The sequence below is a fragment of the Rhagoletis pomonella genome, unplaced genomic scaffold, assembly GCF_013731165.1.
Source record: "Rhagoletis pomonella isolate Grant_MI unplaced genomic scaffold, Rhpom_1.0 Rhpom_scaffold_03796, whole genome shotgun sequence".
In the NCBI taxonomy this organism is placed as follows: Eukaryota; Metazoa; Arthropoda; class Insecta; order Diptera; family Tephritidae; genus Rhagoletis; species Rhagoletis pomonella.
The window spans coordinates 1-19,574 of NW_023462348.1; the positions used below are offsets into that span (position 1 = coordinate 1).

At 36.5% G+C, this 19,574-nt stretch overlaps 1 protein-coding gene across 1 annotated transcript; it reads right to left on the reverse strand.

Moving 5' to 3' along the window:
• Nucleotides 1-8,664: 8,664 nt before the first annotated feature.
• Nucleotides 8,665-19,574, reverse strand: LOC118754374 (protein suppressor 2 of zeste; the record flags this gene model as incomplete). Its single annotated transcript, XM_036489246.1, is given in 3 exon segments — nt 8,665-9,221; nt 12,250-16,105; nt 19,385-19,574. Coding segments are annotated over 2 exon segments (4,045 nt in total), but the record flags the coding sequence as incomplete, so codon positions are not given.

Below are 19,574 nucleotides of genomic sequence, written 5' to 3' on the forward strand. Positions count from 1 at the left end.
CAGATATGAGATTTTTCGTTATAATTCATCCATTTATGTAGCTAGGACCATGAAATTTCGCGCTGTTTTCACTCATTATCAACAGAAGACTTACAGCGTAAATAACAAAGATCGGGTCACTATAACCTGCAGCCCCCATACAACTGATTGTTCAGATATGAGGTCTTTTATCATAACTCCTCCATTTATGCAGCTACGAACATGAAATTTCGCACCATTTTCACTCATTATTAACAGAATACTTACAGTGAAAAAATTACAAGGATCGGATGACTACAACATATATCTTCCATACATCTGATTGTTCAGATATGGGATTTTACTGTAAAACTCCTTTATTTGAACAGCTAAAACCGATAAATTTCGTAAGATATTTTATAAATAATAATACAAAGTCTACTGAGAAAATCGTCAAAATCTATGCTGTATAAGTTTATCTCCTATAGCACTGATTGTTAAGATACCAGTTTTTGCGATATATCTCCTTTATGTAGGAAACTAAACCCAATAAATTGTGTTACCGGTTTACATACCGATCACATAGCAGTGAAAATCACTTAGATTGGTGCCATATAAAGTATATCTTCCATACCTCTGATTGTTTAGATGCGATTTTTTATATAAGTATGTAACTCCTCTATCGATGTATGCAGATGTATTCAAAAGCAGTAATCTGTCAAAGTAAAATTTGCAGATGTTCATGAAAGGTATGAAGCCTTCGGCATAGCCGAAGACAGCGCTGCTCTTACTTGTTTTTAAATGAGAACTCGTCGAAATAAAATATCATTACAGCATTTGTTTTTGTTCTCATTCCATACCTAACACTAAAAATTACATTAAACATTTTAACACTATTTAAATTTTCCGTTATATTTTGAGCAGAAGTAAAATCCTAAATAATTTTAGGAAAAAGCTAAGAAAAATGTAAGAAGCTAAACAGAATTTTACTCGATGAACCAAAATAAAAAAGCTAAATCTAGCCGGAAGATAACTAAGGTGCCAACACTGCATCCGAGTGTATTTTTGCCCCGAAAAAGCTTCTCATAAACCATTTACTATTTGGAGGCGGCGTAAACTTGTAGGTCCTTCCATTTGTGTTTTAACATCAGGACACACTAATATAATAATAATTCGTTTAAAATCGAATGCCAGATCGGTTTTCACCATGAAATTTGGCAGGTGAGCTTTTTTTGTAAGACTTTCCTACCAGGTTACCGCTGGTAGTGTCGTTTGGCGTGAATTTCATATTATTTACTAAAATATCCAAACACAAACCAATTTTTCATATTCTGCGATTTTTTGCCGTTATCTATTGCCTCTTTTTCCCAAATAAACCAAGACGTGACCGAATTGTTCAATTTACAGTCCAATTCACCGTCTTCGAAAAATCAAAGACGGTGACCAAGGCAATGAGAGAAGTGCGAACGTATTAGTAAAAGGTGTGAATGTATTGCTGTTGTCTTCGCAAAATAGTCCTATGTAAATCCCAAGTTAGGCCGAATTGCCTTCTTAAACGATGTTATATTCCGTAAGTACTTAAATAACATTCGCGGACCTTCGAAATAACAAAAGACTTTCGTTGAAACCTCACTCAGTGCTTGTTTTATTTCATTCCATTTCAACATCTCCACGCAATTACGAAAATCAAGGTATCAATTTTTCTTTGAAATTTGCAGTAAATAACCTAAATTACGTTAAAGCAAAGATGTGCGAATATTTATTTTGCGCACTGTACATATTTCATTTGTAGATTGGTACTCGTAACTCAAGTCGAAGCATCTGAAAGGCATTCATCTGCTATGACGTTATACCCGTTGTTGTGCTTCTATTGATCTTCTTCTTCGCTTCCACTTTGCTTTTACTGCTTTTAGTTACTAAATAGCAAAAACAAAGCAAGTGTGTTGTATGTAATACGATACTTACTTTGCGTAAGGGTGCCAAAGCGCTCAACGACAAGCTAACGCTCGACAGCATCGCAATAATAACCATAACCAACCAACCTCTCGCGCTTTTGGCCCGTTTTGGGTGGTTGGTGGCTCTTGTTGATTCCATTAAGACTCACTCGTTTCTGCGTGCAAATGAAAACGTCACTCTGTGTAAATGTGCTAAATTTTCTCTTTATTATTCCTTATTCATATTTAAATATTTGTTTTATATACATTTTTTGCATCTATTCATAGCATTAGAGGACTTTTTATTTATACATATTTTTTTTGGGATTTTTTTTTTTGTTTTTCATTTAATTTTTGTTGCTTTATGCAAAGGGGGTTAATACATTTTGCGCTTGTTTGCTTTAAATATTTGCTGATTTTATTTTTTTTTTTTGTTTGCCTACGTGACATACGCTCTTATACTCTTTGATATTTTTTATCAATTTACTTATGTTTGTATGTATATGCACTGCTTGTTGTCATTTTTCATTAGCAAACCATTTGTTTCTATGGATTTTAAAATAAAATTTTAGAAATTGCATACTTTACTATGTAAATTTACAGCGAATTTTCGGTTACACTTTTTTTGGAAATTATTACATATTTTTTCTAATACTTTTTTAGCTAAACTAATAGATTTCACCACCTTTTTTACATTTATTTTGTCTGTTTTACTTAGATTACTTTTTTTTTTGTGAAAATTTCTCGATACCAAATTTTTGCATATGAAGTGCGAGGGATGTTATCGAATAAGTATAAGTAAGTCTATACTCTAAATCTCTTTTTATATACATACTTATGTACATTAGCAAATAACCTAGTCAATATGTATTTCTAGGTGTATCTGGGAAAAATTGCGCACAAGATAAAAAAGGTGCTGTGCTGTTCCAAAAAATATTTCTATCAATATAAGAAAATGTAGTATCTCTCATTTTGACAGGAAATATTTTTAATTAATTAAAAATTATCGACAAGTACCGCGTTGCCGCTCCTATCACTGACGCAAAAATGGGCAACTGTAGAAAAATACAAGTGGTCGTAGTTTGTTGAATATTTTACTCCTGCAAGGATTTCAAAAATGAAATCGGTTTTTAATAGTTAACAATATCGAAAAACCCAGGTTTTCAGCGGTTACTAAGTTTAAAAAAAAAGCGGAGTGAAAACGCCCGTTTTTTATTGTGGTGATTTTAAAAATGAAATCGGTTTTTTGTACCGGTTACAAACTTAGAAAAATTCTAATTTTAGCGTGGTTGCCAATTTCGTAGAAAGCGGAGTGGTCGTGCCCATATTTTTTTATTCTAAAAAGTGTTTATATTTTTTGTAAAGATTTCCCTACACATTTATCAAAACATAGAGAATGCGATATTTCAACAATAACTAAACTGATATAGTACATATAGAGAAGTCTTTATACAAAATAAAAAAATTCTTTTAAATTACAAAAAATATGCGGGACCACTCCGCTTTTTTACGAAACTTGTAACCGGTACTAAAAATTCGGATTTTTCCAAATTGGTAACCCGTTCAAAAGACCGATCTAATTATTGAATGACCATAATAAAAAAAATTTCGTGATCACTCCGCCTCTCTCAAAATTCGTAGCCGGAATTAAAAACCTGGAGTTTTCGTAATTGGTTACCTTAACAAAATACCAATTTAATTTTTGAAATCAGGCCCCGGGCAGTAGTTTTGTAGGAGCGAAGTTTCAACAAATTACGACCACTTCTTGTAATTACATTTCCCTTCCCGAGGAGTTATACTGCCTTGAGGTCTTTGAAGAACGAGGTGGGAAATTGGACAGTAAGTGGTCGATTAAGCTTCTCTTCCATCGATTCGGGGACCGCCTTGATAAGCGTTGCTTTTCTTATTTAACCGATAAACTCCTTCAAGACCTTTGTATACATATGTCCCCAAGGTTTTGGTGTGTTTCTATTGTAGGCTCCACAAGCTCCAACAAAGATTTCAAAACAATGAATTTCTATTCCGTTCTGCTTAAACCCCGATAGATGACCCCTTCGTATATAAAGATTTCTCTCTAGATGCCTTCTAATGCCAAAGAAGAGACTTTTAACATTGTCCTTCCGATTCTGATTAGTTGGGGAGCTTGGGATCTAAACCGCCAACCTATTGAAGGGGCACCGGGTGCTTAGCTGTCTATTTATATACCTCAGTATTCTAGGAGACTTCAACTTCTTCCCTCACATCTCCCTAGGGATCCAAGAAGTTCGAAGAAGTTGAAAATATCAACCAAAGCATTATTTATATTAACCAAAAATCAAGATGATTCCTTTTCAAGTTTGAATTTGGTAATATTAACCAGTTTTTGGTTGATTTTTCTCTCAGTGTATAATATTGCATGAAAGTGAATTTCAAACGACATGAAAAGGCATCTGCGATAGTCTAACTCCATTTGGCTTCTTCACTTAACCAAACTCGTTACTGCTGGCTAATTGAGAACTTTATTGTGCTATGATTGCAGTTTAATGGGAGAATAAGCGGAAAGATTTCTGTCTAAAAGATATTTAATTGGCATTCGCTCTCTTTTCACCTCGCCCGTGTGTAATTATTTGCACCACTCTTTTCCATATTAGTGATCCTGAATTGAGCATGAAGCCCGAATTTGTTGGCTGTTGTCTTTTATTTAAACAAAGGCAGGTGCGACATTTCACACACCAATTAAATACTTTGCGTGTCAAACAATATGATTGTGGGAATAATTTTAGTACTCATAAAAAGTTCTCCAGCTATCCACTCTAGAAATACGTATGTATGTATGTATGTGGATGGAACAAATCAAATTATCTGCGAGTCAACGATAGGGTTGTATATATTAGACCAGGAAAAAGTTAATAGAGCAAATTTAAAGGTAAAAAGGAAAGAACATTTTTATACATTTACTTTACATATATTAGATTAATTGAAATACTAAAATATTAAATACTTAACTAACATACATATTTAAATAGTTATATTTTATTTATATATAAATATTTCAAATCAGGAACAAAATCTACGAATCGCATTGTAGGTCCAACGAGCTGGCTCATCCATTCGTTATTTTTTAATAATACAATATGCTCTGGCGGTTGTATGTACATTAGGGTGGTACAAAGTACAAAGCACAGTAAAGTGGGAATTATAATGCTCTCACCCCCTGGGATTGTTCCATATCGAAAAAAGTATACCCCTACTTTTTTTTATTATGAAATCAAAAAATATTTAGAGATCGCTTAAAGCGCTCAAAGTTTTTGTATTTTTATATGGGAAAAAAACAACTTTTCGTGTAAATGGTATGGAATTCTTGAAAATTAATATTTTTCGATCGCTGACTAAGCCATCAGGGATCGTCGGTTCGAATCCTACTGAAAGAAGTCTGATGAGGAAATGTGGTGATTTCCGAAATAGTTATCACTTCTACCATTTTTTTAAATGATTGTTGCCTTTTCACAATAAGTTTTTCATTAAAAACGGCCTCAAGCTCGATAAAAATTGTTGAATATAGTTGTTATAAGGCCATAAAATAACAAAAACAAATAAAAAATAGGGGTATATGTTTTTCGGTATAGAACAATCTTATATTACATTTACATTGAGCCCAAATGCGTCATTTGGGCGAGAAACCTCAAATGCGAGGCCAAATCACGCATTTCTCCATACAAATTCACATTTCCAGAATGACGCATTTCGACGCATTTACACAAAATCACGAAACAAATGCGTTCCAATTGCCGTACTATTTTATTGAACGCACTCAGAAACAAAAGTTCCACAAAAGCTTTGGTTTGTCTTTGACATTTGGAATTTTTCAAACACAAAACAAACACAACGAAATAAATAAATCTTTGAAATTTGTGTGTAAAAATTGTTAATTTATACAAGAGCTTTACACATTTTTAGTTTAATCAAAGAATAATTGCCTTTTTGTGTCCAAAAAGCGTTAACAATATAATAAATGTAGTGTTTGTTTACATACATTTTGTTTTTGTCTTCCCTTTTCATTTGATGAGAAGTCAAAGCAAATGCGGATCAAGCAGTGTAAACACCTTCAAATGACTGATTTCAAATCACGCATTTTGGTCCAATGTAAATGTAATATTAGGGTGTGAGAGCATAAAAATTCAGACTTAACTTTTTCCACATGTATTTTTGGACCACCCTAATGTGCATACATACACATGTACGTGCATACATTTTATTGTATAATTATGCACACACATATAAAAAAATAACAAAACTTCGAAACTATTTCACAAAAAATGCATTCCAACCGCTACTTGATTGAAATGGCCATGATGTGCCCGTCAATTGGTCAATCAAACAAACAGGCAGACACTGTTTGATCCACATTTATGTACACACGTAATTATGCAATCAATACTTCAATGTCAATAAAGCATTGGCAGCGAGTTACAAATAAATATACAAACATAGACTCGCAAGTTAAAAAAAATTTAATACATATTTTTAAATTAAACATTGGTAGGAAAGTAGGCCGCTATTTTTAGTACGAAAGAAAAATTGCATATCTATGCATGATGCTATGAATCTGTACATGTGCTCGAGGGCCTATATAAATATGTAACTATGTACATACGTGATTCGTACAAAAAAAAAAAGCGACCAGTCTGGGATGAAATCAGAATCAATTTCAAAGATACATGCGGCTACTTAGTATGTATGAAAAGAACCATGGGCGTAGCCAGTTAGGGGCAGGGGGGTGCTCGAGCCCCCCCTAACTTTCAAATTTTCCTTATATATATATAAAATAGTACCCTGAAATGCCAGATTAATAGGGTCCTACAACCAACATACATATATCTATGATAATTTGGGTAGCCGAGCTACATATTTCCTCGTGTGTTGAGCAGCAACATTGAAGGCGCTCTAGGAAAGCCAAGCCGATAAACTGAGCACTTATCATGTTGCTTCGCTTGCTGATTCGTGTGTGGGCAGGTTTCTCATGGCATGAATATCCAAACATTTTGAAACATATGTTATGTTGGTTGCCACAACGGTTACCTCGTGTGTACTCAGCATTTGAGTCAACCCGGTCGTGAAAAAACCCCTAGCTTTGAATTAGCAAATTTGAATATCCAAATGAATGCAACGATTATTTAAGCGAGCGAAGTATCTGGGAGTCAAACTGAATCTTAATCTATGATAGTGATTCGTCCGATATCATGTTACGGTCCCCTGGCCTATCATGTAAAACTAGGTAGCAGATGCTTTCTCCGAATCTCTGGGAGTAAGAAAATCAGTCCACCCTGTTTGACTCAAAGAGCTAGGTTTATAGTGTAGAAGTAGTCAGGGCTATCCATTGTAGTTCGATTTTTTCTCTGATTCTCTGGGAGTAAGAAAATCAATCCACTCTGCTTGACTTTGCATGTGTTTACCTAGGAGAAGTATTTGCAATCGCTGAAGGCTTTCGCCTTATAAAGAGTAGTAGTTTTGCGGACAACCAAGTGTCCATTACAGCTATAGCAAGCATACTTTACTAAATTTAAATGGGAACTAAATATGTTTATACGGGGAAATTTTTCTCTCATAGTTGGTCTTTGGCACTTGCCTGCTATATATGTATGTAGTCAAATTCATGTAGCCCGTATACAACCTGAAAAGGACACACATTTTGTTTCGAAATCCCTGCACATCACCATCAAGGAGTTCGGTAGAAGCTGCAGGGACAATTACGAACTGTTTACAGTAAAATACCTCCTTTTTAGATATCCAGCTGCAATGAGGAGCAGGAATACCACACTAAGAGGATACGATATCTGATACTTACTATAAGCCTCTACATCACTTGGTTGCTACTTGCTGAGTCGTAGTTAAGCTATTCGTCGCCATTCTAACCCAGCCTAACCGCGGTCTTATCTCGTTAGAGGTTAGGCACACAGATTTTTTTTTTTCAAAGAGATGTTTAAAAAGCACGAATATTTATGTTTTTCTTTTTGTAAGTATGTATGTATTTATTTTTATTGTAAACGCTAAATATGTTATATTTAGCTATGTATTTCTGTTGCTCAATCGAAAAGCTAAATAAAACAATTTTATTTGTGCAATGATGTGAGTATATTAATACATAATATTATGTATTTACGGCATAACATACATATGTACATGTATGTATATTTATAGACACATTTATCTGCTTTAACGGTTTCATCAAATAATTCACTTACGCATGTATTTACAGATGTACACAGTTACAATAAAAATATCTTTGTTCTTAGAAATTTTAATGTTTTTATTCACAAGAATATTTTGCGCTGGTTTTCTAAGAAACGAGATGCATTCATAACATTTTTGCCTGCTTCTACGAAATGTACAAACATGCAAATGTAGATACATATTATGGATATATCTACTTTTCTTTTGTGCTATTTTCATAATTCCAAAAACTTTTGTTTCATAATCGTCGCGTCAATTCAGATTTTGAACTCAAATATTGACAGTTGCAGTCGATGCAGAAGTGATATTTTACTCGAAACGCTTAAAATATTTTTTATTATTATATTATCTTACTTTAATATATGTTATTTTATTATTCATCATTTTATTAATATTTACTTAAATATTTCATTATAGACTCCATATTAGCCTTAAACTTAGAATTGTTTACTTGGTAAAATATTACACGTTTCCAAAACATTATTTGCCTAACATTAATATAAGTTTACTATGTATGTCTGCATGTATTTTGTGCATGTGTGTGTATGTGTGTGTGTGTGTATTTTGTTTGCTTTTAATATCAATTTAGGTACAATCAACATAATTCAAGTGAATTTATTTAAGGTTTTTTATTATTTTTTTCTCAAATAAGTATATCTACTTGCACTCACTTTTTTTAACTTTCAAAAGCTTTTTTAGTGTGACTTATTACATAATACCTTACCTAAAATTTTTTAAATCTATTAATTTTTATAACCTATTTTAGTATTTTTAGTTTAGTTTAATTTTTTTTTTTCAATTATATTTACAGCACTTATTAACTTAAAAACAAACGTGTGTTACTACTACATTAAATATCAACTTTTTTAAAATTTTGGTTTTCTCCAATAATGTAATATTTTAATAAGTTGGTTTTGCTACTCACATGTATGTTTGTATTTATTTTATTGTATATATATTGCGCCTGTAGTGTATTGAAACATATTTTCCATTTCTATGGATTGCCATTTTTTACGAATTAATCGTCAATTGAATCCTCATCGCTGTCCATCCATCTCCAGAAATATTTGACTTCTGAGTCCACTATTTCGAAGAAAATTTCACACCGACTGGCTATATCTTTTTGAGTGAAAGAAAATTAAGCAAAATAGATGTTTTTTGTTTTAATTTTTTATGAGACGAAGTGTAGAAAAATGTGTATTTTTTAATATAATCTGCATATCTATATAAAGTAACTCAAACAAGTGAACGCGTATTGTTTATCATTCTAAATTTTTTTATTTTTCTATAAAAACACTGTCCACTTTTTTGTACTTTATCCATATGAACATGAATTTCTTATGAAATAAAATGCGAAATACGTTCATTAAAAAATTCAAAAAATCAACGGCAGTTTTTAGTAAATTGCACTTGTTATAAAAAAAAAAATAAAAAAAAATTTAAACCAACGCGATTTTTTAGCCACTTGAAGCTCGCACTTCAGTTGAATAAAACTGTGTGGGTTATAAAACTGCATACCCAAAAATTTTCAAAGGACTCAAATTAAACATTTTTAATTTTGATGAAAATTCTGAACTTTCCTCAATTTTGTATAAAGTTGGATCTACATGAAAAATAACAAAAAAAAAAAAATAATATCTGAAAAACATTGCGAATATTTCAAAAAATCAACACGTCGTCATTTGTTAGAGTCACTGTATATTTAGAAACAAAAAATTATGGGAACTGAGTTTCAAAGCAAAATTTTTGTATATTAAATTATTCATATAATTGCGGCTGGTGGTATTTCTGTTATTAAATATTTGAAAAAAAAATAAAAATTTTATTTGATGGTGCACTTTTAGCAAGTAGTCAATTATGTAGTTAATTACTGTGGGTTTAAGATAATCAATATTCTTTTTAATAAGATGACGATGCCGAACGTTTCATTTTCACAGCCACAAAACTTGGTGGAAAAACTTTTGAAGGGAAAACTTTTTATTATTTTTATTTTCATTTAAAAACAGAATCGTAATTTAATGTGAAGTGATGAAAAATATTTTCATTTCATCTTTCCACAAAACACGAATCGGTCTAAAGTGCTTAGAAATTTTGCGGAACTGCATACATTTGTTCTAACTATTTACATAAAAGCCAAATAACTTCGAAAAATCAATATCTACCTTAATTTTTAAATCTAACAATTCCAAAAAAAATCTTCTAAATTTCTAAAAAACTACAAAAGTTACGAAAAAGCCGGCAATAATTGCTGAACGATCTAGGAAAATTTAAAATAAGCCCCGAAAAATTTCGAAATTCGCGAAAAATGTAATTTGTGAAACTGGAAAATATCATAAAATCGTGAAGGTTTCTAAAGATGCTAAAAATAACAAAAACAGCGGAAAATCGCGAAACGTCACGAAAATTCCCGAAATAAATCCTGAAAAAACCGGAAATTTTTCCTACAAAACCTGAAAGAAAACATTTTACAAACCACGAATAATATAAGTTTTGAATCTAGAGCATGTCAAATATCTCGAATTTTTTTGCAAAATATGAAAACTCTATAGTCTGCAATTTTATTCAGCTTGAGGTAATTTTTAATGAAAATGTTTGTTGTTATTTCAGAGATCACCACATCTCACTGGTACTTGAACTAGCAAGTCCGGCTTACGGTGACAGTGGTCTACACCAGCGCTCAAGCTCAACAAAATTGTTGAATATAAACGGTTATTAGGAAAAAAAATAACAGAAAACAAAAAAAAAAAAAAAACAAGAAGTCTCAAAAAAATGCGCGAAAAATCGCGAGCCTTTTGAAAGTAAATCCTGAATGATCCCGTAAAATCTCGAACAAATCTGAAAATATTCTTCACACATTCCCAAAAATTCGAAAATCTTAAACCAATTCGAAAACCCACAAATCATTTAATATTTTTAATTGTTAACTTTATTGCTTTGTAGTGGCAGAACAAAAGACATTGCGATCTGAACGATATATTGTATCACTGAAGAGAGTCCCTAACCCAGTATACAGATGATACCTTCGGCTCTCTTAATGAATCCTAATAGTGCCTGGAAAGGGAATTCTGAAGTTATTAAAAGATTTTGGGTACTGGAGCTCTAAAATTAAATAACATTTTTCTATACCAAAAACAAAAATTCAAAACTATGAAGGAAATTCGATTGGTATCGTCGAAATTGATGCGAAAACTTCTTTCGTTATTTACGTCTTTTTTGTTTCAAAACCAGCAAAATAACTTTTATTTAGAGTATGTGAAAGTTAAGCTTAAAACCATTTTCTACCCGAACTCCACAACAGTGAATATCCAATTATTGCAAACACTTTACAAATAAAAAAATAACCGTAAAAGTAATCCGTCGCACTCTCATATTTCCCCTTCCTTAACCACATGTCGCCACAGAATTGATTGTGCTCAATTCCCAACAAATACAAATACAAATACTTAAGCTAAAACGTAGCAAATAAACAAAAAGGCAATAAACCATTCAATACACATACATATATATATATATATATATATATATATATTAGGGTGGTCCTAAAACGCATGCGGCAAAAAGTAAAGTCGCAATTTTAATGCTCTCACTCCCTGGGATTAATTATGTCTGAAAAATATACCCCTATTTTTTATTTTTTTTTTTGAAATCAGAAAATATTTAGAGGTCGCTCATAGCGCTCAAAGTTTTCCATGTATTTTATATGAGGAAAAACCGCCTTTTCGTAGAAATCAATATTTTTCAAACTGCTTCTCTGCTGGAGATTCCCTATAATAATAACCAATTCCTTATGCAATAAAAAATCGTTAGTATTAAAAAATGGTTAAAAAAAAAATTGGTATTATTATTGGAAGTCTCTTGAAGAGAGCCAGAGTTTTCCGGTCGCAAACTATTGATTTTCAAGAATTCCATACCATTTCTCCGAAAAGGTATTTGGTTTCATATAAAATACATGAAAACTTAGAGCGCCTTGTGCGACTTCTAAATATTTTTGGATTTCGAAAATAAAAAATAGGCGTATATTTTTTCCGACATAGAACAATCCTAGGGGGTGAGAGCATTAAAATTCTGACTTTACTTTTTCTTTCTTTTTTTTGTACCACCCTAATGTATCTACATACTTATGTACTACATACTTCGGTGCACTCACCTTAATCACTCGCCACGCTAGTTGCCGTCACACCGTATTTGTCGTTGCCATTATTGTTATTGTTCTTGCTATTGCTGTTGTTGTTGTTGTTATTGTTTTTGTTGTTTCCAGCATTCTTTATGCTAGCGACATCAGTGACAATGGCAGTTGCCACCACACCACTATCTGCAATGGATTTTGGCAACACTTTCGCTTTGGCACACTCAACCCCTCCTCCTCCTCCTCTGCTCCACGACTTCATCTCTTTGTTTGTCAGCTCAGCTGCTGCTTCGGCTGCCGACGGCACATTGGCTGTGGTTGAGGAGGCGATATTCGTAGCAGACGTCGACTTTGTAATGCCACTTGGACTCTTGTTGTTGCTGGTGGTGGTGATGGTGGTGGTGATGCCAGTGGACGAACTTATTTGAGTTACATCCTCTGCTGCATTTAGCTTGGCCGCGTATGCTTCAGCGGCGGCTGCGGATGCGCGCATATTTAAATTGGCGGCCACTTGATCGATGGTCGTTGGCTTTTTTATGGTGCGTGTCGTTGCCGCCGCAGTTGTGCTGGTGGGGGTGGCGGTGGCGGTGGCGGTGGCGGCGGTTGAGTGTAGCATAACAGCTGGACTGAGAGGAGCTGCAACGCCGGTTAAAGGTAGCGCCGTAAGTGGTAATTTCTTTTGTGCAGGCGGTGAAGTGAGATTAAGCGTGGCTGTGGATGTGGATGGGGAGCTGGCGGTGCTGGTGCTTGCATTGGTGATGGAGTTTGCAGTTAATGAGTCAACAGCAACAGCAGTTGAGCTCGCCGTGGGGAGCGTCGACATATTGCGGAACGCCAGCGCCGAGGGATTGGGTATGTTGCGCACGGAAGCGTTTTGCTGCCGCGACAATGATGATTGTTGTGACTTTGGCTTCTCATAGGATTGTGAGGCGCGTATTGCGATCTTCTCGCGCGCTGTTGCCGACTCGGAAAGCAAATGTAGATTCTGCAGATCATCATTGCTCATATCTGTTGGCAAATTCAGCTGTTGTTGTTGCTTTGAAGCCGCAGCGGCGACGCTGTCTTGCACCGTTGTGGAGGTGATGTTCTGTTTCAGCTTATTCAAAGCCGCCTCCAGGCTTTCTCGGGCCGATGGAGCTATTAGCGTGGCATTGACTGTAGTATCACCCAGTCGAATTTCTTCTTTGCCACCAGCACTGCCGGCGGTGTCAGCTATTTCAATACATTGATCCCTAGAGTTGGGTCTGAATTCGCGCAAGCTGATGCGCTGCGGTTGGTGCAACTTTTTCTCGGTAGCACCGTTGTTTATGCCATTGCCCTCCTGTTTGTTGCAAGCTTTATCTGCGCCTTTCTTAGTCGCCGGAAAAGTTGGACCATGCAGATTTACAAGCGCCGGCGGTGACAGCCGGTAAGGATTGTTCCTTCCTTGCCCGAGGGGCGTGGTACTCAAGGCCGCTTGCGCCGACTTTGTGGCGCCAGTGGTGGGCAAAGCGCCCAGTTGCTGCCCCACGGCTTTCTTACCCTTGACCATAGACAGTGGCGGTCCCATCATCCGACTACCGCCGCCTTTTGTGGATTTCACAGTTGGCTGCGATTGCATATCAGCAGCCGCTTGCCCAGAGTTGATGCGCACAATTTCCACGGCGGGTTTGTTGTAGGGCAAATGCAAGGGGGTGTAAGGTGGCAATTGCCAGTGCTGTTGCCTTTGCGCTATGCCACCAGGCTGGCGCGCTGTAATTGTGACTGCGCTACTGCCAGCGCTGGCGCCTTGCGCCTGCGTTACAGTGTCGGCCATCTTGGTAATACTAATAGTGGTTGAGGGAGTGTAGGGTTTATTCGCATAGCTGCTGTAAAGAGACTTGCGTTGCGAGGCGTCCAACTTTGGTTGCTTGCCGCGCCCGCCAAGCGCGTATGACTCATCCAAGGAGGCGGATCGCTTCAGCTGCATACCAAGTTGTTTGCTGCTGGCGCTGGCTATGGATGAAGGTGTATATGAGCTATTTGCTGCGGGCGAAGAACGACGTGGTAAGCTAGGAACTATGAAGTGGGGATGAGACTTCGGTACAGGTGCGGAACCTTGTCTGTTGTACTGCGGCACCGCGGTTGGTTTTGTTGCTGTTGATAGCGACTGCTTGCCCTTTACTACTTCGGATTGCTTGCTAGCGCTCGTCGTCGACTTAGACTGACCAGCAGTCGTACTGGTGACGGTCAGTGTATTAAAATTGAGTGGGGTTGTCTTGAAGAGGCTGGGCGGCAACGGTGGCGACGCTGGTAACTTCACTTCTTTGATATTGTTTAAAGGTTTTGTCAGCAACTGAGATTGTGGTAACGACAGCAACGTTTCATCGGCTTTAACAATTTTGACGATCTCTTTGCTCTTCTCCTTCTCCTTCATGAGATGATTAATGCTACGCGACTCTTCGCCAAGTGTCTTATTTAACGCCAAGAGGCTATCCGTTTGTGACGCGGTAGGTGTTGTACCACTCGTCGCCACTGCATTGGCATCCTTGGATACCCTGCTCTCGTGGTGTGACTTGCGCCCTTCCTCGTTGCTCCTCCGCGTGCCGTAGCTTTCTGATTTGTGTGATTTATGATTATGCGGCGCCGTTAGCTTAACCTTCATCTTAAGACTCTCCTCCTCTGGCTTACTGGATATCTCGGCATGCATTCTGCGGCGCTTGCTGTCTTTTGGGTCTTTAGAATCTTTTGAGTGCTTCTTTTTCCTCTTCTTGTGGAACGAAGTAGATGCTAACTCGGTGGGTGCCGACATTGGAAATGCATTATTCGATGAGCTGGTGGTTGAAGAAGCTGAAGAGAGTGGTGAGGCATTCGGGCTATATTTGAGCTTGTCACATGATTCCGCCGATTCCGGTGGCGTCAGCACCTCAATGGGTTGTAAGCCGATATTCTTAGCATATGTCTCAATATCAAGCTGATCATTCAAAGGCCCAGTCACATCGTCCAATGAATGTTTGCGGTGCTTGAAGCGCCCTGATTTCTCCGAAGACCCACCACTGTGCAAAACACCTGCCGATTTAGGCTTCGAAATGCTCAAGCGTGTCTTCAAGCTGTTCAATTCAATCTTCAATTTTGGCACATTTCTAGTCGTTCCGCTTTTGGATGTCTCCGATGCAGCGATCATCGTTACAGATGGTGGCGATTTCTTGCTCGCAGTCTTCAATTGTGCCAGCGATACATTCTCGAACTCATCGTCGATTGAGTATGGTGACTTCGGCACTTGCGACTGCGGTATGCTCACCACAATATCACACTTGGGCACCACCGATGCACCCTGAGATGGTGTTGGCTCAACAGCGATCGCAATATCGGCTGATTTAGGTGAGCGCTGTGCACTCTTCGGCGAACTCTTTGGTGAATTGCTGTTGCTGGTCGTGGAGGAGACAGCATAGTCGCTGTAACGCATATCATTGCTCCGCAGACTCTTGAAATCATTTGTTACTGTGTAGGTAACTTCCTCATTATGGTTGCGCTTTGGCGATGCCTTTTTGCCGCTATCTGCACTCGATTTACGCGCAATTATCATTTTCACTGGTGCATTTATCTCTTCAACAGCTGATTTGATTGACGTGCTCACCTTGACGCACTTTGGTGACTTGCTCTGGCCTTTATCTGTGTTTTCCAATGTTGTCTGGGCGCTACAGTTGTGCGAAAGCGGAGAAGTCGCACAGGGCAAAGTTGTAATGTTCGTCTCATCGCAAATGGTAAGCTCTTTGCTTTGTTGTGTTTCTGTGGCTTTTATGCTGTTAGAGCAATCAGTTCTTTTAACTTCGACGTCGGATTTATTGAAGTCATTTTCTATTTTTTGCGACTCATCACCATAGAATAGTATGCGATAGGTGAATTTCATGGGCGCGTGCTGTAAATCAATGAGTATAAGAGTAATAACAACAAAAATCGGAGATGTGTGAATAATAAATATACAGGATGAACTGAATTTATGTGGCGCCAGAAGCTGCTAGCTCACTTCTACCCTATTTTTATGTATCCCTGTCTGTCGTTGGAGCTTAAAGACCCGTAAAAACTCGAAATGCTATATGATTTTCAGAGATTTAGAAATCTGTACAAATGATTGAGATATATATTTTAAACAACGACAGCTGGATAGATTTATATAAAAGAGTAATGGGCAAAGATAGCCTTATTTCAAGCTTAAAAGCTCTTCATGACTTTTAAACCTTTCTGTCGATTTTTAATGGGCGCGCACTCTTTGTCTGAATACAAACGGTACGCTCGAGCTTAGATTAGCATTAGATCAGTGGCGATCAGCAAGGGCTTTTACGGTGTACAAAGCTTTTAAACGCTTTTCATCCCGAATACGTCGCGTCATACAACTTAAAAGGGATCTGCCTGAGGGCTAACATATTTCGCTTGAAAGCTAACATTTTTCAGTGGAAAAAGCTTTTAAAAGCTTTCAATACTTTTGAGCTCTTCTAAGATTTCTATTATCTATTTTATAGACGTGTACAGCGTAAAATCCTTGCCTTCTATATATCTCCATCTCCGGATCTAAAAGTATCAACTTCACTTTCAATACAATATCATTCGAAAATTTGTAGAAATACTAGATATTCTACACAAATCTGAATTAGCGTCAAAACGAGAGATATTGATACAGGACCTGGAGTTTCCTTTCACCTCTCCCTTAAAACTCACTTTTTATTGTGGGTCACTCATCAACGAACGATTAAATCATATGAAAAATAATTACAATGTAATATGTACAGGGCTTCAGTAAGGAAAGAAAGCAGAGAAGGTACTGCCTTCAAATTAATAAGATTTAAGTCACGCGTGTTTTCTTGTGTTAAGAGTTAAGGCAAGAAAGCTGCTGAGACTCCTCACCGCACTACTTTCGAACTTATGATTTTGAAAATGAGAATCCATCCGGCTTCTGAGGGCATTGACATATCTTATGGTGACGTACACATTTGGGAACGAATTTCGGTCATCCCTTGTCAAGTTTGGTTTGGAGACAAACCGGTTTGCCATCTTCAGTATCATAGTTCAGTACGAGTAAGCGCCCTCGTACACCTCGAGAAATCGTATTATCTGAAGGGTGCTGCTTTGGCAGAGTTGTTGGAGGTGAGAAGCTCGATTAAAAAAGGTAAACGCCAATTTTTTTTTTTACAAAGTGGAGATACATGAATGGCGTATATAGAGGTTTAAGAAAACTACATACATATGTACGCATAAATAAATATTTACAACGGAATCGCATTTGAGCAGAAAACAATCTTTTAATATAAAATTCACGTTCTTACTGAGCGACCTTCTTATGTATACAATAGTAGGTATCCGTTCTCGAGGTTGTGAGGAAAAATGCGCTGACAATTTACTCTCTGTGCACGCATAAGCGTGCTATAAAGCTCAGTTATGCAGACTTTGCACTGCACTGTAGCCAATGGTAGTCATCTATTACGGCAAAATGCTCCGGAACCATTGTCAGACTAGGCCGAGCATACTTTGAAGTGCCATCAAATTATAACTTAAGAAAATTTTATTACATGGTAGTTGAGAAGTACAGTATATAGATTGCTTGGCGTTATTAGTCGCGCCTAAACAGTTGTCCCTGCCCATCATATTTTTCTTCAATATTCTGTCACCATAATCTAGTGGTTTGATCTAAAAATTAAAATATTTCACTTTAGGATTTTGAAAATATTTCGATTATGCTAAATTTTTCGTTGAATAACTTGTCCAAATAACTCCATACCATCCTACAGTAAAAGTTTGAACGAAAATTTATCGTCTAATTATCGCAAACGGTTAATATTCATGCAAAAAAACTGTAAAATTTGCAACAAATTCAAAGCCCCGTTTTTTCTATAAATCAACATACTTAATATTCTTTCTGTAGTGATTATTATATTCGTTTTAAAACTTAAGGAAATCTCCACAAACTGAAGTGTTAATCGTTTTTGTATCTCCTGTACGTCAGAAGATATAGGAATAAGAACTTAAAAAAATTGGAAAGATGCCAAAAATCAAGTGGCTAGAGACATTTTTTGAAGAGGAACTAATTTCCAACAAATGGGTACAAGTTTTGTCTTTTGGCGTTTTCGTTTCCATAAAAAATGGTGCCTTTAAATTGCCTTCTCCTGAGAGACAGCACTTAAATGCTCCGATGAGGTCAAATATCTGTGGATGACGCTAGATAAGAGACTTAATTGGAACTCCTATCATGGCAGAATGGTTTCTAAAGCTACACGGGTCATGTGGGCCTGCCGAAGACCTTTTGGTAGGAAATGGGGTGTGAGCTCAAGGCTGATAGAGTTGATCTACCGTATGCTAGTCCATCCAATTGCGTCTTATGCATCCATAGCGCCTCATATTTTTATCCAAGAAACAGCAGCGACGAAGGAGCTGCAACTTCGACTATGTAACGACGGCTTCTTCGTAACGAAGCTTCATGCAGGTATTCTTGGGAAGATACCAGGGTTGAAAATATGCGGAATCTCAGATTCCATGAATAAAGAAGTCTGCTTTGACAGAAAATTCCGAGTGATAATCACCGATCGCGAAGTTTGGGCAAAAGTGCTCCCTGAACTTGATCTCAAATACATACGTTGGTACACAGACGGTTCAAGGATGGCGGACAGAGCGGGTGCAGGTAACTTTGGACCTAGCCCCGAACTTGCGATTTCACTTTCTTTATATTCAAAGTTCTTTGGCTTGGTGCTATACTAAATACTTAGTGCCAGAGTTCGAAACAAAATATTTTTTTTAACATTCACTATTTCAGAATGATTTAATAGATTTTGACTCTGCCCAGTTTCTTACACATAAACTCCATTAAAAATTTTGCATATACATACATATGCACTTAAAAAACATGTAAGTATACAAATGTATATGTATATATTAGAGGGCTTCATGAATTCATTCAAACTTCTAGCCAAACAGAGTACAGATTTTAATATTGTACTTCACATACAAAACGCTGAGTTTAGAATTTTGTATACACTCAAATTCGAAAAAAATTTTAAGCCAAAATCATTTATTCGTTTTGCATATGAATAATTCATAAGCCGTTTCGAATGAATTCATGCAGCTCTCTAGTATATATGCACGTTTTTAAGCTTAGAACTTAAATAACGCGTACATAGTATGTTTAATGAAAATATTCGCTATAACTCACCCTCTTCCAATTGTAACAATAGCCCACATCCATTAGCGTAAAATCATTTGGCAACACCTCATCCTCATAAATCACTTCCACCTCGATACGCTTACTCTCCGGGTCAATGCCGAATTTAGAGCAGAGGAAGCGTTTCAAGTGACGTATCTTCACACCAGCTGGACATTGTAGGTAGCGAACTGGTGGAATT